Raw genomic sequence first — 24179 nt, 5'->3', positions numbered from 1 at the left:
AATATAAATACACAAACGTATAAATTCAAAAAACTCCCATTATAAGGGTGTAATGTAATTTTATTTTTAATTTATTTTAAAACTGCTTATAATTTTAAATTCAAGAATCGAAGGGTAATTGTAAAATATTGTATTTAAATAAAAATCTTTCTGGTAAATATAGAATGTTTGAAATTTGAATGGTGTAAATTTAAATGTCTAATTGTATTTTTTTGAGTTTTTTTTTCATTATGGCCACAAAATTTTAGTTCATGTTAAGTATTCGAAGGGAGTGTATGTTTTTTTCCGAAAAAATAAAATAATTTGCGTTTTTAAAATATAAAGTAAAAAAGTAATTACTTATTATATTCTATTTTTAACTTCTGTAACAGGATTTGTTTTGGATGTGAGTATTATTTGCGTTTCTACTTTTATTTTTGTTAGGTTAGAAATTGCATCAATTTCTGCTGACTGTCCCGAATGATTTCTGATGATTTAAATTAAGCTTGTTACATTAGAGGCTGCAGTGGCTTCTTATTGTGTATATGCCTATAAACTCAGCCTATACAAGTAATATTCCATGTACATAACACTATTATGGTCAGTGATAAAATCGATAATCCAGTAACTAATGCAATACGTAAATTAAAAATAGCAGAAAATCGATGTCACGAAACACTTAGCAACACAAAAATTGTTACAAAATCTTAAAGACATAATATGGAGAATAATTTTAATTTTATCCTGTCCATCATATTAAGCTGAAATAGCTTTTAAATACATTACAAGATGCTTATTTATTTAAATATATAAGTATATTTATTTTTATTTTTTATTATATTTATATTACGTTTATCAATTCATATCAACATGAATAGGAGAACAAACATTAATAAAATTTTATAATTCCTTTGACATGAAGAATCATGCAAATAGTGCTGTGTAGTTAAGGGACAGTTCAGAATAATGACAAAATTAGCTGGCACGCGACGTGCACGAAACCAGGCTACATCGTTAGCTATACCCCGGCAAAACTCTATAAATGATAATGGCAAGACTCGTCAAAATTTAAGCCCTGAAGTACTGGGGTCTATGAATAAGGAACAACTGAGGGCGGAATGCAGAAAGAGAGGTCAACGGACTACGGGGAACAAAAATGAGCTGGTATAAAGCTGTTTGCAAGTGTCTTTGTGTTGTGTGTTACTTTTACTTTGTTAGCCAGTGTTTTTGAGCAATGATTTTTAATTTTAGTGCATTATTAGCTAGTTTGGACCGGTTCTGGATTTCTTTATGTACTATAAAAATGATGAAATACTTATTTATTATCAGTAAAACATTGTGATTAGATTCTTCTTATTGCTTGTACTTCAATGCGACTTACATAGATTATTATTTTAAGATTTCCGATACATTTGCAACACTGCAGATTTCGTGGTGAGGAGTCAGTTAATTAAAATAAATGTGTGTGTGTAAGTGACCACGAAAACTTAAAAACTTACACCTTATTAATTAAATCAATAGTACAATGATGCAATCCAGTACTGGTACAAGATCATATAATTTATTATGTAACATATACCTAAACAAAAGCTATATACATTTTCCACGATTAATTATACAGGGTTATTTGTAAAACACCAGCATCCTTGTAGGAGAAGATAGCTAACATTATGTACAACAACATTTGTTCTACGACTTTTGACGTAACTCAATACATTAATTAAAAATGATTTTTTAAGCTTTTATTGTACGGTCCTAACATTTGTAAGTCTATGTTTCATTGATTCATTCATTATCGAAAGGACGACGCGACGCTCGCGCGCTTTTGCACTGCTAATAATAATAATAAATAACACTTTCTCTGCCCGATAATTCTAGTTAATAAAATAAATAAATTAATAATATAAATTGCTTGGTGGGTTTGTAGGCAGTATCACAGTATGTATGTCGCAGTGACTTAGGTAAATGTGTATGTAGATTAGCTATCTGAATTCTGAACATCCAAAATATGTGAAAATTAGTAACTTAGCTAATTATTAGTCTTTAACGTTTACTAAAGTTTAATTAAACCAAACTAATATTAAATATTGGTAGCTGGGTATTATTCACTTTTCATTGTTTAATGCAGGCGAATTAAAAAAGTGGAATCAGCGTATTTACATTAATTAAAAAATAAAAAATAATTGACAATAAAATTACATTTACAAACTAAATTTCTATTACCTCTACACCGCGCACATAGCGTTCAAAATAGTCACCATCACAATCAACACACACACCACACCTAAAAATCAGCTGTTCACTAACACTTCCGAATTCGTTTTAATTTGATAATAATCATCCTCACCATTTCCGTGTATTCGACATTAGAATAGCAGTACGCCATGGTTATAAAATTATTTTAGTACAGATACAATACATCGATCGATACGAGTAAAATAAATACGAGTAGCACACAAAATCATATGACGCGGGCGCATCAAAGTCGCCGCGCCGACTGCTTCGGCTAGCGAAATAGTTCAAGTTCAAGGGCGCTAGCGGCCCTTCCTTCTCCCCTCACATTCACACCCGCAAGTAGCAACTGTTTACCTAATATTTGGGATGCGCGTAGAGTTTATAACATTCAAACGGAAAATTAAATTAATATATTTTTTTGTATGAAAGTAAAATCTAACAAATTATGAAAAGTCGTAGAACAAATGTTGTTACTTATGATGTTAGCTATCTTGTCCTGCAAGGATGCTGGTGTTTTACAAGTAACCCTGTATAGATAAAAGCACAAACACATATTCACATAAATCTGCTTATAAAAAATATATTTTCAACTTATGTAGATCTATATCACTTGAAACATTAAATTTTAACTGAATCATCTTTAACATACTAAATATGCAAATAATTATCAAATAGTTTAAATCAGTAAAATTCAAAATGCTTTTTCATCAGTTGCTGACACAACTATCTGACATAATAGTGTTTACAAGATAAATGTGTATGATACAATTTTCTTTTTAACTTTTAAACTCCGCCTTATCAGTCTCATATTCTATTTGAGACTTGTCAATCGAACAGTAGTTTATTAGTTGAGGTATAAAGGCCTAAGTTCCTTTTTCACTTGATCTAAGTCAATAACTTGTGTGTGATAAACTTTATGAAAAGGCTGAGAGTTGAAAGAGGCCCTCAATAGTGGTGCGAGAGACCTTAAATAACGTTTTTTATAAACAACAATCTTAACATACAAAGCGGCTGATATTATTTTTCAATTAATGTTTTATAAAATCGAAAGTTCTTGTGGCTTTATATAAACAGTACTACATAATAAATAAATCATTCTTTCTTCATTTCTGAATCCTATAATTCAAAGAGATTCTATACCTCCATACTATTATTAATATACATTTTTATAGTAGAAAAGACTAAGAAATATACATATATCGTAATAGTAAGTAATGATTATTTTCGAAAATAACTTATCTTTGAATGTAATCAAGAGTACTTTGTGTTGTTTACAAGTTACGTTTGTTTAACATGAAATGGTAAGCAATGTTTGAACAATGCTTGGTAAACTATGTTTCAAGAAACATCATTAAATGATAAATTTTCCCTCGGTGTTATGAAATATAACATTTTTGTATATGATGTATTTTTTAATTAAATACTTTATTGTACACTTTCAAAGTGTGCAATTAAAATGTTCAAACTTAACAAAGTACAGAGGGATTAAGATCCCTTTGTACTTGTTATAAGTAACAGATAGTGATGTCTTGCAGACAATTAGACCAATGCCTTATCTATAAAAGAAATATTAATAATATGACACAACTAGGCACACTGGTCTTAATAATGTAGCTAGTAATTGAATAAAGAAGCGTTTTAAATATGCTTTACTGAGGATGTAATAGATAAAATTTCCATTAAAAAAATGTTTGGACGTTTCTTTACTAATAAATTTTAGGCAATATACTGTAAGAGTAAGAGGAAAATAAGAGCTGCAATAGTTACTAATAATTTATTTTAAATATAGAACAATACACATTAAACATTTATCTTGAATTCAAAACAGTCTTTTTGATTTTAAGGCAAATATGTTATAAAGAAGAAAGATGTGTGTTTTTTAATATTTGCAATGGATATACTCAAAAACTACTGGGAAGATTTTAACAATTCTTTCACTGGGCGAGTGCTTCGTTAACAGCGAGCGACATAGGCTATGTTTAACGGAAGAAAACGGAACAACTAAAATCGCGTAATCCACGCGGATGCGAACGGAAATGTAGTTTGTTAAGTATTACACTTGTAGCAAAATAAAAAACGAGTGTGCTTTAGACCACACGACTGAAGTAAAACTTCTCCAGCTCCTAGATGGAGCATAAATACCCCTCTCAACTTCCGTTCGATTCGCCCGAATACACTTTTCGTAACGCTCTCGTCACGCATTCACCAGCTTACTCTTCAAGTCAAGGGTGCGTAAAGAAGTTATACTTAAAAAAATGTTACAGTCTTGTTATCTAACCCGTACCTATCGTGTAAACTGTAGTCATGGGTTATTAAATACCTATAAAATAAAATGCATAACAATTTTAATACCGACGATGATTATCACGAAGGAAATTGGCGGTGCATTTTAAAATACAATACAATAGACTCGGAGCCTGTTTCACCAGTTGTCGATAACGCTATTTGACAGATAACGATAAAAATAGACTTTGACAATGGGTTGTAGAATTGCTCAGTAGGACCTGTTTCTCCTCTATTAATAAACTGCAACTTGAAGATTAATATATGCGAATAGAAATATCTTGTAACTATAGTAGAATTAAAAAAAAATCACTTTAGTCTATCGCTGTCCACTGCTGGACATGGCCTCCCCAAGTTTGCGCCAGACACTATAGCGCGAACTTATGTGTTTTTCCCATAGTCACCACGCTAAGCAGGCGGGTTAATGACCGCAGGGCTGGCTTTGAGGCACCGAAGACGCTGCTGCCCGTCTTCGGCCTGTGTATTTCAAAGCCAGCAGTTGGGTGGTTATCCCGCCATCGGCCGGCTTTATAAGTTCCAAGGTGGTAGTGAAACTGTTATCGCCTCTAACGACACCCACGGGAAGAGAGGGGATGGCTATACTCTTTAACGTTAAGCCGTCGGTCCCGGTTGTTATCGTGTACACCTGATAGCGATCGTTACTCATAGTAGGGAATATATCCGCCAACCCGCATTGGAGCAGTGAGGTGGATTAAGTTCTGATCGTTCTCCTACATGGGGGAAGAGAGCAAGTGAATTGCATACAAATGTACTCGTACATCTAACGATGAGAGTACTTTCATTAGCAGTTAAGAATTTCTTTTATTTTTAGTTTTTACGGTTTAGGATTGGAACTAGTTGTAGAGAAAGTTAAACAGAAATAAAAATCCTATTAGAAAGTGTTCATGGGTTTGTCGTTTCTTATTATTACAATTATCACGACATAAAAAGATTTTCGCTTTCACAGTAGCACACGTAGGATCGATGGGGGTTTTTAAAACATTATTTGTTTGGTAGACACCAGCGTTCCACCAATATTTGGCTCTGTGGGAATTTTTGTTCTTTTAAATAAATAAATAAAGTCTATATTGACCGAACTAAAAGTTGTAACTGGTTCATGTCTGTACATAGAAAATATTTACAAAAAAAAGGTTGTATGTAAATATTACTTAGAATTTTTATCTGTCTGTCTGTAAATTTGTCCGCAAATCACTCAAAAAATACTGTCAGTAATTTCATTCGGTTTTCGTTGGTGCATGTTTGATCTTAATACGCCGCTTAGAACCTGAGATACATATTATAATTTTATATCTCATCTGGTAATTTAAATGTACATGTGTTTTGTGATTTTTAAAATATTTTCATGAAGTTCATATAATATCACTAATTACGTCGTTTATCGTAAACTGTACGCTGTAGTGTTAACAATATTGTAACGATACTGGTCAAATTGGCTACTACTCAATTTAGTCTCATTTATGTTTTATAATCTTATTTATTTAATAGACTTTGAAAACAAAAATAATTTTTCCACCATTTTTCACCAGTTTTAGCGTATATATTACATAGTTGATAGTAAATAAATGTATCTATGAGTTACGAGGAAAGATACGCGATTTGCTTCACAATGAACAGCTAATATGCATCTGTGCTCATATACCGTGATGCACTTTTTATAGTTTATTCTCGTGAACATGCATTTTAATAATTTAACCTTTTAAATAATAATAATTTAAATGTGTGTTTAGTGTTTTTTTTTTTATATCACTAGGTCGGCAAACAAGCGTACGGCTCTCCTGATGGTAAGCGATTACCGTAGCTTATAGACGCCTGCAACACCAGAAGCATCGCAAGTGCGTTGCCGACCCAATCCCCAATCCCTCCCCCCAGGAGCTCTGGTCACCTTACTCACCAACAGGAACACAATACTGTTTGAAAGCATCGTTATTTAGCTGTGATCGTAAGGTCGAGGTACTTCCCCAGTCGGGCTGCTCCATATTTTGAGCAGGGAATTCCTGCTGTGCCCTGCCTCAGTGTAATTTGCTTATACTTATATACATAAAACTAATAAGTATATAAAATATTGTTTACTCATAGTAGTTTATATATATATAAGATTTATTTAATTATGTACATAAAAATCTATACTACTAAATGAAGAAGCGGTTTTTTCGTTCGGATAAACTGCGGAAACTGCTGAAGCGATCGAAATAATACTCATACCATAAGATGCAGCGTGTTTCGGAGAAGGTTTTAGTATATGATATGTTGGTTATTACTTATCGCGTAAAGAAATGTGGAGGTCGGTAGTATATTTAGATAAGCAAATTAACACCCAATAATCGTCGTTTAATCTTTTACCTGTCCTGATGCGAAAAGTGAGTCATTTTGATAATTCCAAAAGCAATATGATGTTATCAAAATTTAAATTTTAAATTAAGAATTAATTATTGAAACATTTATAGCCCGGTCTTTATATTAAAAAGGTACTCGCTTTACGCATGAACTTATCTATTTCGAACATGACATCTTAATCTCTGTATCTGTGCTCAAACAAAAAAAAACGACAAATTTACATCATAGAGTACACAATAAATACGCATTATCGTGTATAATTCAAAAAGTACTCGTCAAATCTCTATTAAATTTAAATGGAACCACATGACAAGGACAATGTATTGTGAACCTCCTTTTTTGAAGTCAGTTAAAATTCACCGACTCGTATGACAAATCGTTTTTTAATATAGAAACAGTTCATACATTTAGAAGTAAGAACAAAAGAAAACAAACAACGTATTGGCTGCAGGTCACTTAGACTGCGTACGCGCCACGCGACGATCACGCCACTTCTTTGTAACCTAGATTATTTTTGTAAATTATTGATTCGCCCAGTTCTAATATCGACTTTATTGTGTATTTAACACGTTTGATTTTCCATTAATAATATTGAAGTAACATTATAATTTTATTAAAAGGGCCTGTTACAACGGTTGCCAGTCTATCTATCTGACGGATAACGGTATCCTATAGACAAAACTTTATAATATAAGTTTCTTTTTATTTATCAAACGACTTTATTTGTAACATATTTCCATTCGAAATCTGAATCCCAAAGAAGTATTAGTCGAGATATAACAGGCACTAGCTTACACAGTCAGTAACTTATCTGCCAGATATGACTGATAGCTTACAAAAATAGGTTCTAAAGGTTATAACTTATAATTGATTTACACGATTTTGGCTGTTCCGTTTTATCCCATTTGAATATAGGCAGTGTCAGTCGCACAATCACTGATAGTAGGAATTTTACTGGCGAGAGATTTTTTTAAAAATGAAATCACTCCAGTAATTTATCCTTTAACTAGCTTTACCCTGCATGCGTTTATACTAAATATGTCCTGAATATTATCAATGTATCTTCAGAAGGTATGTGAGACGAGTTTAACTTGGCCGATCGCCACTTTATCGTCAGCTGTTGTAAATAATTAATGTGTCATTAACTTTGTCTGAAGAGCAAGACAATGTTATCACACATAGCTTAATAATTACACTAACTAGTGCTTTTTGTAATTCTTTTAAAGTTTATAAAACGACGTTACAGTCTATGATTTTTAAGCTCGTAAGACCCAGAGATCAAATGAGCTAAAAAAAATTTTTTTTGAATATTTTTATATATATAAAAAAATCATGAAAAGACTAGTGATATAAAATTATAACCCAAGAAGATATTCCTAAACTATTTACTGATTACTAAGTTTGATTTAATTGGCTTATACCTACCATGAATCTTTAAAATATTTATGTGTGTACAATGTTAAGTAGACATTATATGTATGTATATTACTTTTTAATTTTTTTTTATTCGTATTTTTTTTTTTACTTTTTTATAATAAGTCTGTATCGCATGTGTAAGGTTTTTTTTAATATTTAAATTAAAAAGTTTGTCGGTAGCAGCCAATATACTTTAAGTATTGAATTAAAATAAAAAAGAAGAATAGAATATATTGTTGAATTGTCGATTGTGATTGGGGCATCATACGACTAACATTTTGGCCCAGCTGTAAAAAGTCCCAAAATCAAAATATAAAAAAAAGTTAAAAAATTAGTTTACCGCGTAAATAACCAGTCTACCTATAATTACGATTATTCTTTTTTTTTTCTGTAATCGTTCTCCCCAGAATAAGGTCTGTAAAAAAGGAAATTAAAAAAGTAGCATGAAAAAAAATATCCGTGAAACAAATATATATTAGTACGAAGGTTGCCGGTTCAGTTAGTATTTATTTATTACATTAATTATAATTAGTCAGGTAAATATAAATAGTCAGGGGTACCACTGCAACTTCTGTCGAAAGTTGTATTGTGGTATACGGGTATGCGACCCCGGCTTCCCGAGCTGCTACTGTCTCTGGCCCCCTCCCGTCGAGAAGTAGTATCCCCACTGAAAGTCTGCTTCGGCGAGGGTGGCAACCCAATGTAGATATTGCGAAGGGGTTTGGTACACTCGGCGATTCAGCAAGGCAAGGTGGATGGCCTAGGGCGACGGCAGAGGGCGTATAGTTACCGTCGGCCAGACACATCATCCGACCTCTTCCACAGTCGTATCGGTTCACCGTTCCACTGAATTAGGGAGGGGGAGGACGAGTGTGTGCGCCTGCGTATGCGCGAACGCTCGCGCACCTTAATATATCCTGCGCAGTTGACTGCTTCCGATTCATGGACTCCGTGTACGCTAAGTCCTATGGCGATGGGTTGAGGTAGAGAGGTCCGGCGGGATGCGAGCCGGGCTTTGTCTGATACCTACACATAGGCGGCCCCAGGGGCGTGAATACACGTCCTGGTCGCCTTCGCATTGCAAGTATGGGACGACAATGCGAACTCGGCAGCACCTGGGGTGACAGAGCAGCCCTATTTAGGGAGGCACTGCTCTCCTCGCTCAGCCGAGGAGGGGGCTAGAAAAGGTGCCCTAAAAAAAGGCTCGTCCCAACCCGGAAAGTGGTAGTAACCGCGGCTGCCACTGCATCAATCTAATTCGTGGTCGACGTAACAGAAAGAGTAAAACAATCATGAAACCGCCTACCATGATATTTGGCGCGTGGAATGTAAGAACGCTCATTGACCGAGATGGCAACGCCTGCCCCGAACGCAAAACCGCTATAGTAGCTCGTGAACTTCTTCGTTATAATGTCGATGTGGCTGCACTCAGCGAAACACATCTCGCTGATGAAGGAGAGCTGGTGGAGGTTGGAGGCGGTTACACTTTCTTCTGGAAGGGTACCCCTTCATCTGAACCTCGTAGGTCTGGGGTAGGATTTGCCATCAAAACTCAATTAACAAAGCGACTTCATGAATGTCCTGTGCACATCACGGACCGCGTTACCACGCTGCGCCTTCACCTGGACTCGGACAACTACCTTAATGTCATCAGTGTTTATGCACCAACGCTGGACAAGTCTGATGACATCAAGGACAAATTCTATGAGGAATTATCTCAATGCCTTAACAACATCAACAGCGAAGAGCAGATATTGCTGCTAGGCGATTTCAATGCCAGAGTTGGCCGAGACTATGAGGCTTGGCCTGGAGTTCTGGGCAGACATGGAGTCGGCAACATGAACAGCAATGGTCAGTTGCTGCTCAGTCTATGTGCTCAATACGACCTTGCGATATCGAACACTATGTTTCGGCTTGCCGCTAAGCACAAGACAACCTGGATGCACCCGCGGTCTAAACACTGGCATTTGATAGACTACGCCATCATACGGCAACGAGATATCAGTCAAGTACAAGTCACCCGTGTTATGAGAGGTGCGCACTGTTGGACTGACCATCGACTCATTGTCACCAAGCTAAGACTCCGCCTCCGCCGGCCTCGTAGATCCATAGAGAAAAAGCCTGTGTGTTTAAACGTGGATAGGCTAAAGTGCTGCGAGGCTAGAAAACAATATGCCGAAGCCTTATTGGGAAATCTGTTGCCTGCTAATGAGACGGATGATGTCAGTGCTGCTTGGGGAGCTATGTCTAGTCATATTATGGAAACCGCGTTAGCTACATTGGGCACCAAAGACCGGCGTAGTGAAGACTGGTTCGATGACAACAATGAGGCTCTCCGGGCAGCACTCGACAAACATCGGGAACTCTTGCGACAGCACAGTAGAAGAGGCGGAAACATTGCGGCGGTCAAAGCGAGTGACCAAGAATTGCGCAAGCTGTCTCGTCAGATAAAAGATAAGTGGTGGCGTGACAAAGCTTGTCAAATGCAGTGGCTTGCTGACACTAATCAGCTTCGGGAGTTTTACTGCGAATTGCGAAAGCTGCTTGGTATTTCCTGCCGAGCAAAAGTACCTCTGAGGTCTTTAGACAGTTCACACCTCCTCACTAGCAAGGAGGAAGTATTAAAACGCTGGGCTGAACACTTTAACACTCTGTTCAACGTGGATCGATCAGCGGATCTGCGAAACATCAGCTTAATGCCTCAACTCCCTTTATCTATCGAGCTAGATGAGCCACTGACGTTCGACGAGGTTGTCACCGCCATCAGACAGCAGAAAAATAAGCGGGCAGCTGGCATTGACCATATACCAAGCGAGCTGTTGAAGTACGGCGGTAAGGATTTGCACACGTCTCTTTGGAAACTGTTTGTCCGAATGTGGGCGGAGGAGCGAGTCCCAGACGATTTCAAATTGTCTCGTATTAGTGCCCTTTACAAGAACCGGGGCGATCGTTCTGACTGTAGTTCATATCGCGGTATTTCAACATTATCTGCTCCTGGGAAGGTCTTTGCCAGAGTTCTATTGAACCGCCTAAGGGACTTATCAGAAAGGATCCTGCCTGAAACCCAGTTTAGCTTCCGACCTAACCGAGGCACATGTGAAGCTATTTTCTCGGTGCGTCAACTTCAGGAGAAAAGCAGAGAACAGGGACGTCAGCTGTATCTCTGCTTTGTTGACTTGGAGAAAGCATTCGACAGTGTGCCTCGCGAAGCCCTCTGGATAGTACTGGGAAAGCTAGGATGCACAGAGAAGTTTGTGAGACTTCTGCGACTCCTGCATGACAATATGCAGTGCTGCGTCTCCGTAGATGGCGAACAGTCCGACTTTTTTCCCGTTACTTGTGGGGTAAAGCAAGGGTGTGTCCTAGCACCCACACTGTTCGCCCTATACTTTGCAGTAGTAGTCAAGGAGATCCTACAAGCTGTTTCTGAAGGAGTTCGCATTCGCTTTCGCACTGATGGCAGTCTTTTCAACTTAGCTAGACTTAAGGCGCGCACCAAAGTCTCTTATGCATTGATCACAGAGATCATGTACGCCGATGACCTGTGCTTTTTGGCAGAATCCCCAGACGGCCTGCAACAGCTGATGTCCGCTTTCCACCAAGCATGTTGCAAATTCGGCCTAAAGATCAACGTTAAAAAGACGGAAGTAATGTCTCTAGACATCCATGGTCGGGAGACACTGACCATTAAGCTTGGTGAGGATGTGCTGAAACAGGTCGATAAATTTCGTTATCTGGGGAACACTATAACAGCTAATTGTGACCTTGATGCCGAGATCAACAGCAGGATAAGTGCTGCAGCTGCAACATTTGGAAAGCTGTGTTCCAAGGTCTTCTGCTCGCATGACCTTAAGCTGGCTACTAAGATCTCGGTTTATATGTCGATCGTGCTGCCAAACCTTCTCTACTCTTCCGAGACCTGGTGTGTGTATCGTCGTCATATACGCACTCTCGATCGATTCCACCTTAAATGCCTGCGCACCATCATGAAGATCAGATGGTCCGATCGGGTACGTAATACCGAAGTTCTAAGACGGGCCAATGTTGGTGGCATTGAGGCATATTTGATGCGTCGCCAACTTCGGTGGTGCGGTCATGTATCACGGATGTCGGAGGAGAGAGTGGCGAAGCGCATCTTTTACTCTGAGCTGGAGGAAGGCCAGCGAAAGCATGGTGGACAACTCCTCAGATACAAAGATGTTCTGAAACGTCACATGAAAAGATGCAATATAGAGCCCTCTCGATGGGAGAGTTTGGCAGCACAGCGACCGGAATGGCGCGAGATCGTGAGGGAGCGTACTGGTGAATTTGAGGAGCAGCGACTAGCTGACCTCGACGCCAAGCGCGATGAGCTCAGGGACCGTCCACTCGCCGCCATTCACTTTAACTATGAGAGCGGTAAGCTCACTTGCCCACTTTGTGCAAGGGAGTTTACTGCAAAAATCGGCTATATAAGCCATCTCCGTGCGCACCAGCGCCTAGCCCTGTAAGGGGTCGAAGTGGTCGCCATGGCCGAAATTCGGTCGGATACATACATACAATTATAATAGCTAGCTAGCTTATATACACCTTATGTTAACTCGTTGTGTGAAGTTAATATTTAATAGAATCAACAGTGCATATTTAAAACTATTAATTTTAAATTCAAAGAGCTAGGAAAAGCCAGTAAAAGTTTAGTAATAAAATAATACCTCAATTCATTTTTACAAAGGAAGTTTCATACTTCTTTGTTCCTTAGTAGACTGTGTAACAAAGTGACTAAGCGGAAATAATGTACTAGGACTTATTCAAACGTTTACTTCCACTTCTTCCAACCAGTTGTTATTCGTACTTGCTTATCATACGTTTTTTTACAGGCGATAATTAATTTTATCAAAAGGTCATCTTCCAAATTAATTATTTTTAATTTTCACGTATTTGTACTAAGTACTCGAACTAATTTAATTCGTTTCAAACTAAGTATAAATACATATAATGTAAGTTAAAATTCCTAAAACAAATTATTTTGTCCCATGTTTGTACTTCTGTTTTTCAAATGTTGTGTTTAGGTCGAAGTGTGGCATAATGAAGATTACAACTTTAAAAATTATCTCTTATTCTTAATATTGACAAAGACGTCCTTGTTATTCTTATAATAAATCTACTTTTGGCACTAAGACATCATTCGAACAACCTTGTCTATGCAGCTAAGACAAGACAACAGATTAATATTAAACAGTGTATCACTGTGCGCAATTAATTTCGCAAAAGTATCTCGATTCTAATTAGACAAAACATAGCGATTTTTTTTTCTTTAATCTTTTAAAACAGATGTATTAAAATTAATGAATATAATAATTTAAAAGTTGCGGTAATTTACTGCAATAATTATGAAAGAATTTATTTAAAAAAGGTCTTCCAACAACAATAAAACTACTGAATAATATTTGTATACATCTCTTGTTACTGTTAAAATAATAATAATAAAAAAATCTTTTGTTAGATTTTTATTTAAAGCGTTCTAGAATACGTTCAAGAGTGTGGGTATTTTAAGACCTAAAAATAGTTCAAAATAAATTTTTCTTCTGTCCCTCACAGTGTTATTCAATTTAAAAATGATATACGGAAGTGTTCGTCTAGAGTAGACGGCACCGGTACCATCCATGTGCTAAGAGTTATTATATAGTTATATACGGTTCGCTGCAGTTCCGACGCGGTGCCGCAACGTTTTCCAACATTTTTCCTACATACATATAAACATGTAAGGCGCTTCGGTGCTGCATTACACGCACATCGGACTGAAGAGATGTAAACAGTGCACCACTAGAATAGAACGATTATCTTGCAGACAATGATATGGATAAAATCTGGCTTATGGTCACTCTGAATCTCAAGATATCATGTAACCAGTTTTATTACTATAAAATGAGTGGTTTTACGTGAACGTACTCGTTCATTATTTATCTACCATCATAAAATTTCGTACATATAATACTTATAGTAGGACTGTCGTAGAGGTGGGCAAGCTAAGGCTTGATCCGTATTACAGTGTTGATCTGAGTTCGTTCTTGGTCCGATCTCGATCCGGTAAAATATAGTTATCGGATTGATATTGGATCGAGAACGAACTGAGATCAACGCTGCACGCTGTAACGAGGATCGAGCCTTAATCGTCACTGTGGCGACGACGCGTCGCGACGTTCCTTTAAGATCGTTGCGACGTCGCAATGCCCGTCTAGAACGTCTCTTAACAGTGAGCGACCTCCAAGCATATGAGAGTGAAATTGCAATCGAGAGAGAGCGCACTGTCTGTTGAAAGTGAAATTATTTTTTGTATTCGTGTGATGTCACAGTTCGCGTTTTAAACTTTTAATAAGAATGTGTTTTACAACCGAGAGTAAAAATAACTGCATAATGTTAGTGTGTTAGCGCGATTTAATTACCTAATTGTAGTATATTAAAACGATAAAAGATCGTGTCGCTGTGTGCGTGTGCATAATTTGAATAGTTTGTGAGTGTGTGCAATTTAATTTTTTCAGTCTTTTTTTTATCTTTTAGGGTAATGTTATACGTTTTTGTTTTAGCATGGTTTTTACATATAAAGAGCTTTGGCTAAATGCATAAAGTATTAATTTAGGTCGTTTGACTTTTCTATTTTAAGAGAATATCTGTTAAATTTCATTATCCCGCAGTGTTTGAGTTGACAGATTATTTGAACTGTTTTTTTTTTTTAAATATAAACGTTAGACTTACCCAACATTTAGATAACGTTGTATGTTATCGGTTTATAGGTTTAGTTTTAATAAAAAAATATTTTTCCTCTTTTGATAAAATTATTTTTATAATAAGATATATTTTTTTAAATCATTGTACTATAATTAATGCGTTAAACCAATGGTTCTTGACAGCTGGTCCGTGGCCAACTGGTGGTGTCGGGGAGCACCCGAAGTGGTCTCTGAAAACGGGTCGTAGAATGAACGATTGAACTTTACTAGGCTCGTTTATCTGCTCTGTTTCATTCTTTGTTTTCGTTTGATAAATTTCAATGGTGAAGTTCTAATTACAATAGCAAAGGCAGATATCGTCAGTTACCACCATCAGAATTCTTTATAGTTACAGTAAATAACAAGAATTCTGGATATAACCCTTAAACAGTTTGTGTCCCTTAGCAAAACAGACATTTTGTAATGTGGTTCCTCAGCACTAATAGTATAAGAACCACTGTTTTAAACAATGCATGCTATTAAAAGCTATTGTTATAATTTTTATCGAGTCATAATCGCACCGATGCACTCGCATAGTTGCATGTATAATTTAAGTATGTAGATAGTTATGTACTATTTTTGTAATATTTATTTAAGTTACTTTAATATTTTTAAACTAATTTTTTGAATTTATTGACGCTTTTAAAGAAAAAAAAAATTCTAAGCAACATTTGTTTAGTAAAGTAAAAACCAACGTAAATTTTTTAATATTATATTTCTACTATTAAACTTGTAAGTTTTAGTGAATTTCTATAATAATAATCGTAATTTTTCGGTTTGAAGTTAGCGTTCAGTTGCTTAGATAAAAAATACCAGCTGACTATACGATACATTTAATAAAAATGGTTTGGTTTGTTAGTTAATTAAGTTATAAAATAAAATAAAATTAAAAATGGATCTTGTTTTTATATTTAAATAAAAGTTGTTTCCATTTTTAAAATTGTACTTTATACATATATATAATTGTAAGGAAATGTAAACAAAATAAATTATGTCGCATTAAAAGTATAAAACCTCATTAAAAGTAATTTTCCAATGTAAATTAAAATAATAATTATAATGAAGTGATTATTCCTTAGCTCGCCCGTCTCGGGTACTACAAGCTGGCGGCGGCAGTGCAAGTAGAGACTGAGGAGCGCACGCGCAACGGAGTTAACACACTCCCGAAAGAAGTCAAGTTAGTATTATTTACTTACTATATGTCTTGGTTGATATTACTGGCACGTTGGTGTTGTTTTTTTTATATGCATAAAAATATGTAGATACATTTTTTATATGGATCGAAGTCCAAATTACGTGGCAAAACGACTTCCGCGTTAGATTACTACTGATTTCATTTCTATATATTTTAATGATGTTAGTAAATTCATATTTTTAATACACACGGTCCTCTATTCCTAAGTTAGGCGATTTTTAATCATTTATAAATAAATATTTATTACACCTAGACTCGGCGCGGGAATCGACTCCACAACCATGGAGCAGAGAGCACGACCACTGCTATCTGTGCCAAAGGGCCAGTCAATATTATTGACAACATTTTGACAAGTAAATAAATAAATAATTAATAAACGCTTCACACCCAACGGCCTCCAGTAGGATTTTCTCCTGTGCCGGTCCGGAAACACACACAATACACGAGCACAAACGCCCAGACCACGACAAACATCTATATATGGCCAATACAAATGTTTGTAGTGAGTGGGGATCGAACCCGCGACCGCCAGCGCAACAGCCAGTGCTGTGACCGCTGCGCCAACGTGTCGTCATTATTAGTTATAACTATATTAGTTGACTATTAGTCAATTTTGAACAAAATATAAAAATAATGTGCTATTATAGAAAGGATGTAACAAAAGTATAAATTATTTCTATTTGATTGCAACAAAGGGTAATTGACCTTTTTCGTGTAGGGGAACTTAACAGACCATGATCTAGGTCAAATTAATAAGAGATAATATTTTTAAGTATTAGTTGTGTATCTGTTAGCCATTAATTTTATGAAAATAATATTGGAAAATTGTTTATAGTAATTAAAAATTAATCGCCGTTCGTTGTAAGGATTCGTAAATATCTATAAAAGTAGTCATGCTTTGATTTTTTGAATTTAATCCTTAAGAATCGGTTTTTGATATAAGAACCGCGGTATGAAAAAAAAATATATAAGCGCGTATATAAAACCAGAAACGACCACTAGAAACGTCTAAAGTATTGACTAAATGTTTCAAGTTATTAAATTCTAAGGACAAGTTGTAACTTATACTTGACCGTAATATTATATTTTATACAAATAAATAAATAAATATGCCTAACAGTCAATGGCCCTCACTAAGATTTGCTTCTGTGTCGGTGGGTCCGGAAACAGACGACACACAAGATGACAAGACCAAACACCCAAAACACAGCAAACGGCTGTATGACAAATGTATACCAATATTTGCGATGGGCGTGGATCGAATCCGTGACCGTCAATTCAATAGCCAAATGATGTAACCGCAGCGCAAACGTGTCATCAAATTGTTAAAATCTAAAATCGAACTTAAGCGTAACTATGTAAATATTTATAATATTTTTTACAGAACAAAATTAGTACCAATGGATACAGACAGTCTCGTGCTATGGCGGAGACCGTTTACAACAATTGAGTACTTTTTCCGCGAACTCTTAATATTATGCAACACAGGGTTACGGAGGTGAGTTTAAATGAAACGATGTTATCGTATAACTATTAATTAGATTATACATACATTTATTTAATTGTTTATTTCATATGTAAAACATATATTAATACTTCTATGTATATCTGTACTAACATTATAAATAGTAAAGATATTATTTTCTGTTTGAAATGGTTAAGTTCAAAAACTATTAGAGGGATTTTAAGAATTCTCTCACTAAGAGAATCCTATGTGATAACATGTGACAACAAAGTGTATGAGGTATATTTTGTCGAGAGAAAATACTCGTATATGTAATTAATTACCTACATTACGTGTATTTTAATTAACTAGTAGTCGCCCAGTGGTCGAAATTCGACTACAATTAATAAATTACGTTTGGACATTAACAAAAGAGTATATATGCGTATGTATGTCAAATACATGGTATTGTGTGTAATTTTTTTTTTATTGATTTGATTTATTTTTTATGCATATTTAAAAAAAATATATTAACATTCTGCACTCCTCTATATAAATTATAAATGTGCGAAATTTCATACTCCTCCGTCCGCGTAATTTTCGTAAAAAGGGGTACAACATTTTTGCTTCACATATTATTATATAGATAAAACGACGGTTTTATATGGCAATACTGTCATCTCATTGTGATGAAACCAAAATCTAGTATTTTCTTAAATAAAAATGACATTTTATAGTTTTATTCCAAACTGTACTATTTACAGTTCTAATTGTCTCATAACTGTTATGAAATCCATCCTGACCAAATTTTTATTTTTTTTATTGATAAATTAATTTTAATTGAAATAGATTGACAATACAAACAACAGTTCTACTGAAATATCTTAGCCAAACTCAATTCTTAACATAATGGATCCGCAGAATTGTTAACAAATGGCTTTATTCTAGACTCTGTTTTAAAACAATGTTTATTTTTGATTGATCACCTATATTGTCATAATTTTAATTTAATTATTCATTTCTAATTGCAGGTTATTAGCTTATAAATTACTAGCATTAGCGATAGTGTCTTTAGTGTCCGGTACGGTGGTATCATACTATGTGAGTGGGCCTCACCAACCGTATGTACAGGTATGTATCAGTGCTGCCATACTTATAAAAAAATCCTTCATCAAAAATAAATATGAAAGTGATAATAAGCGATCACCAGCTCGATCCCCACTCATCAGAAATGTTTGTAACCTACCCAGAAGGCCCATACCCAGAAGTGGGATATTAAAGGCTGAATCAATTTTCTTCTATCCCAATTTGTTTGGAAGAGAATGCTGCTTCTCAATAAGACTGCCTTTGTTCATTAATATTTGTATTTTAAATTACTTATGTAAATCTTTTGTAAGGAATATTCTATCTGTCTATATAAAACTATGATAAATTCCAGGAGGCTGTACTAACTCTGGCTTGGTGGGGATGGTGGGTGATCTTAGGGGTGTGTAGTTCAGTAGGGCTCGGGACCGGTCTGCACACATTCCTTCTATATCTCGGACCACACATAGCCCGGGTCACACTAGCAGCCTATGAGTGTGGGGGGTTGAATTTCCCCTCTCCTCCGTACCCTAATGAGTGAGTTAGTTTTTAAATTCTAGTTCTAAAAAACTTGAGGTCTAGGAACACCTAAAAAAATCTAGAAATATTTGTGAGAGTTGATCTTTTAAATTTTCGTTCTAAAAATCTTACTTAGTAGGTCTAAGATGACCTAATAAATCTAAGAATGGGCAGAAGATCCAAGATGGTTAAGCAAAACCCTTGAATTGATACCTGAGTCTCATTATCTATAATATATTATATTTATATTATTATATTTATATTTCACAGTATTATCTGCCCGGAAGTGATAGACCCAAACTTCACAGTGTCGATATGGAACATAATGTCGAAGGTGCGGATAGAGTCCATGATGTGGGGGGTGGGCACCGCCCTAGGCGAGCTACCCCCCTACTTCATGGCGAGGGCGGCGCGCCTATCGGGAGGGGCGGTGGCCGAGCTGACTGAGAAGGATGACTCCAGGACTGGCAGGTGGGGGATTTTTTTAATCTACTGTAGTAAATAAACTAATAAAATGTTTAATTCAATAATAAGCAACATATTACAACAATTTCACAAAGGTTGACTTTAATAAAGAGTTATAAGACAAATGCACATCGAGTGTGCGCGTGTGCGTGTGTGCGTGAATGTGAGTGTGTGCGTGAGTGTGAGTGTATGCGTGAGTGTGAGTGTGTGCGTGAGTGTGAGTGTGTGCGTGAGTGTGAGTGTGTACGTGAGTGTGAGTGTGTGCGTGAGTGTGAGTGTGTGCGTGAGTGTGTGTGCGTGAGTGTGAGTGTGTGCGTGAGTGTGTGTGCGTAAGTGTGAGTGTGTGCGTGAATGTGAGTGTGTGCGTGAGCGTGAGTGTGTGCGTGAGTGTGCGTGTGTGCGTGTGTGCGCGTGTCTGGGTGTGTGCGCGTTTGTTGGTGTGTGCGTGTGTGTGCGTGTGTGTGCGTGTGTTTGCGTGTGTGTGCGTGTGTGTGCGTGTGTGTGTTTGCGTGTGCGTGTGTGTGTGTTTGCGTGTGCGTGTGTGTGTGTTTGCGTGTGCGTGTGTGTGTTTGTGTGTGTGTGTGTTTGCGTGTTCGTGTGTGTGTGTGAGTGTGTGCGTGTGCGTGTGCGTGTGCGTGTGTTTGTGTGCGTGCGCGTGTGTGTGTGTGTGCGCGCGTGTGAATGCGTGTGTGTGGGTGCGTGTGCGTGTGTGTGTGTGCATGCGCGTGTGTGTGTGTGCATGTGTGTGTGTGTGTATGCCTAGAATTCGCCTGCTTCGCTTCAGCCCGGTATACTCCACTGCTGGGCATAGGCCTCTTTCGCCGTGTAGAAGAAGGATCAAAACTGAATCCACCACACTGTTCCAATGCAGGTTGGCGGATATATTCCCTATTAAGAGTATCGATTTCCATCAGGTGTACATGATAGCAACCATGACCGACGGCTTAACGTGCTCTCCGAGGCGCGGTGGGGAGACCCACGAGGACTGCACAAACACCCAGACCACGGCAAACATCTGTATGTCTAATAAAATGTTTGTGATGTGCGAGGATCGAACCCGCAACCCCCAGCGCAACAGCCACAAACCAGTGCTGTAACCGTTGCGCCAACGCGTCGTCAGTCGTTAGAATTCGACTGTATGCCTTTTTTTTTGCAAATTTGTTACTTCATAACTTTTAACTGAATGTACAGATTTGAATGATTATTTTTTTTAATAAACAGCTAGTGCTTGTGGTGTGTACCATTAAATTTGATCAAGATCAGAGAAGAACTATGAGTTAACCCTAATAATGCGTATTTATCAGACATTTTTTTCGACTAATAACGTTATAGTACTTGTCGATACGAATTGAAGTCCATTTTCTATTTTACGAACAAACATCAATTATATTATTGAGTGATTCATAGTTAAGTTAGTTTTTTTTTTTTGGGCTATTATCTACGCTCGCTATACTCAAACTGCGTACAAAACTGTTGTTGGCCCACCTGAAGTTACCAATTTATTGTCAACTAACTTAAATTTTGCGCCCATTAGAAAACGGGCGTTCGGATCAAAAATGTGAGGCGATCCAAAATGTTTTTTAATTTTGCTTAAAGAAGAAAGGAAAAAACAGAGGGGGGGGGTATTGTTCCCCAAAAGTATAAAAACCGGTGCCCAATCCTATTTATATTTTTTGGATGCACGTATGTGTGCGAATCGTCTTTTTCAAAAATCAAATACACAAAGAACGTTTATAGAAACAAACACTTACAGATTCTCATCTGGAATATGTCGTAAAGATAGCATGTAGCGCCAAGCCAGATCTTGAAAAAGTTTTAAAAAGTGTTCACAAATACAAAAATCGCATTAAAATACGTAAAAATCTATATATCTTTGTCAAAACTTATTTTTTCATTAATAAAGTTACTATATCATGTTCTTGTAATTACGTTTTAATTAAAACCTAAATAGTTTTTGCTTGCGGCCCGCGTCACCATGACTGAAACGTGTTTGTGGCCCCTATAAAAAAAAAGGTTAAGTATGGCTGATCTACGCCATATAGACTAAAGAATGGCTAGAGCCTAATCTATCCATCCATAGTATAAAATGTTAATACGCTTAATAAATTAATGATAAAATTCTTTCAGAGCAAAAATAATGGTGCAGAAATTAGTGCAGAGAGTGGGTTTCGCTGGTATACTGGCGTGTGCGTCTATACCAAACCCATTATTTGACCTGGCGGGCTTGACTTGTGGACATTTTCTCGTACCTTTCTGGACTTTCTTCGGAGCGACGGTCTTGGGCAAGGCAGTCATTAAAATGCACATACAGAAAATGTTTGTCATTGTAGCCTTTAATGAAACACTCGTTGGGTAAGTTACATATAAGTACATTAAAATATTTTTTATGAGAATTATGGTTGTTATTATGGTCGTTTATTGTTCTTGCCGTTATAACACAAGCATTAATTGTTTTAGGTACAAACGATTTTTTGTCTATTTTAAGGATATTTATTTATTATTATTTTTTCAAACTGTAGCTACAGCCTTGCTCCTAAGTTGCACTTAATTCCGAAATTATTTAAGTTTTTTTTTTCAGGCAAGCGCTCTCATGGGTGGAAAGGATACCATACATTGGTCCTAAACTAGAGGCGCCATTACTGGAATTCCTACGAAACCAAAAAGCACGTTTACATAAAAACGACTCGTCATCCGTACCTGAGAACCGGGGTTCTATCCTGTCTAGTCTTTTAGAGAAATTCGTACTCGCCATGGTTCTGTACTTCGTGGTGTCAATAATAAATGCGTTAGCCCAAAACTACAGTAAACGAATTAGTAAGAAAAAGGGCAAGAAAAGGGAATAGGATTTGAACACGCCGAGTCATTATCGGCGGTCTCGGTAAGACTAATAAATATTCATATTGTGATGCTAAGGACTAGATTCTCTGGTAGAAGAAAAAATTTAATAAAATCGTGTGATGCGTCGACGACGGTGCTGCCAACCTCCAAAAACTGCGCCAAACAATTCCAGCATTATATAAAAAATCTCGTATCACGATGTTTGTCCGCGATAATCTCCGAAGATACTGGACCGATTTTAATGAAATTTTGCACAGATATGTAACTTTGTCCAATCGATTAATGTCCGTGATATTTTTATTACAAAATTATATTATGAAATGAATAATGGAATATGTTGGTAGGAATTTCGCAGATCAGCTAGTATATTAATTATGTATATATTTTCTTTCTTTATGTTATATTCTCCTAAAATAAAAGTTTCTTGTTTTCCCATAGTTCGACGTCGACCGACCAGCATACATCGGTGGTAGTACACCGGCCACACTTGTGTTGACATACGGTCGAACAGACGTTACTCGCGTGTGAGATGCCTTACGACCTAGACGTTAATTTAGATTAATGTATTATAACAACAATTATGTATTGTAACATACACAATGATGTATTGTGGGGATATGAGGACATTGCAAGTTAAGTGTAAAGCGTTGGACTTAAAATTATTTATTGGAGGATGTGTTATGTAAAATTCAAAAATATTTTTTTTATGATCGCCCTTTTTGGCACAAATTTGATTTTTATTTCTGGAGTCTGGTAAAATTATTTATATTTTGTTATACCGTTTATAGAGTTGTCTGTGACTACTTTTAGCTCCAAGAGTCTGGTTGCACTATTTATATAAGTATTATGTATTCATGTATAGGCGTATTGTTTTCTAATGTTTACGCTAATTTCACTCATTATAATGAAACAACTTTTTCGAATTTTATCGCTGTTTATCGGCGGTTCCGGCATCTAAAAAACTGCCATAAAATCCGAAAAAGTTGTTTCATTATAACATGTATAGGCATTTATTTTAAATAACATTAATATGTTTATCAACGCAGGCTAAATTTTCTTTCTTTAGGAACAGACGACTTTGCGTTAAAAATATTTATATTTATTTGATTAAAAATAAGTTTATAGGAATACAAGATTATTGTTATTTTATAATAAGTCTATAATTTTAATAGAAATTTATATGTTTGAACATTAAATTTTAAAGGAACTAAAGGTCTTTAAAATTTAATAAATATAACTTTCAATAAATATTTTTAACGTTCAATGCATAAATCAAATGAATAATCAAATAAAAATAATAATTAGATAGGGTTTTTGTTTGTCTAAATGATTGAAATATACATTTTCGTATATTTCTTCGCTCATACTGATGACAAGAGAAAGGCATTCAATCAAACCACATATAGGTATATATTATGAAACATTTCTGCGATGTACAAAAAAAACTGTGTGTGTCAGCTCCGACGTACGACTGGAGTTAACTCGTTCAGATCGACTGTCTAAATAGGCACGAAAAAGGCTTACCAATTTTAGAAAAGGTTAATATCATATCAAATTAATGGTAAATAAACGAATCAAATAACGCCATCTATCGATCGATGGCGATGTTTTCTTAGTAGTTTAT

General features: G+C 36.1%; 1 protein-coding gene across 1 annotated transcript; it reads left to right on the top strand.

Annotated features, from left to right (window-relative positions):
- The first annotated feature begins 251 nt into the window (after positions 1-251).
- LOC123663395 (vacuole membrane protein 1) lies at positions 252-22560 on the top strand. Its single transcript, XM_045598082.1, has 9 exons — positions 252-385; positions 902-1143; positions 16091-16188; positions 17591-17704; positions 18682-18781; positions 19089-19270; positions 19523-19723; positions 21845-22069; positions 22296-22560. Exons 2-9 carry the CDS (start codon positions 946-948, stop codon positions 22558-22560), a joined length of 1383 nt encoding a protein of 460 aa, XP_045454038.1. The 5' UTR covers positions 252-385; positions 902-945.
- The last annotated feature ends 1619 nt before the right edge of the window (positions 22561-24179 follow it).

This window comes from Melitaea cinxia, chromosome 20 (assembly GCF_905220565.1).
Source record: "Melitaea cinxia chromosome 20, ilMelCinx1.1, whole genome shotgun sequence".
In the NCBI taxonomy this organism is placed as follows: domain Eukaryota; kingdom Metazoa; phylum Arthropoda; class Insecta; order Lepidoptera; family Nymphalidae; genus Melitaea; species Melitaea cinxia.
The sequence above is the reverse complement of the archived record's forward strand: the minus strand, read 5'-3'. Positions and strand labels throughout refer to the sequence as shown.

What these genes read in the sequence shown, in the direction of transcription:
- LOC123663395 (XM_045598082.1), top strand. Translation starts at nt 946, where the DNA reads ATGACAAAATTAGCTGGCACGCGACGTGCACGAAACCAGGCTACATCG. An exon ending in CGGGGAACAAAAATGAGCTG is followed by an intron (nt 1,144 to 16,090) that starts GTATAAAGCTGT and finishes ATTATTCCTTAG; the next exon opens with CTCGCCCGTCTCGGGTACTA. An exon ending in ACACTCCCGAAAGAAGTCAA is followed by an intron (nt 16,189 to 17,590) that starts GTTAGTATTATT and finishes TATTTTTTACAG; the next exon opens with AACAAAATTAGTACCAATGG.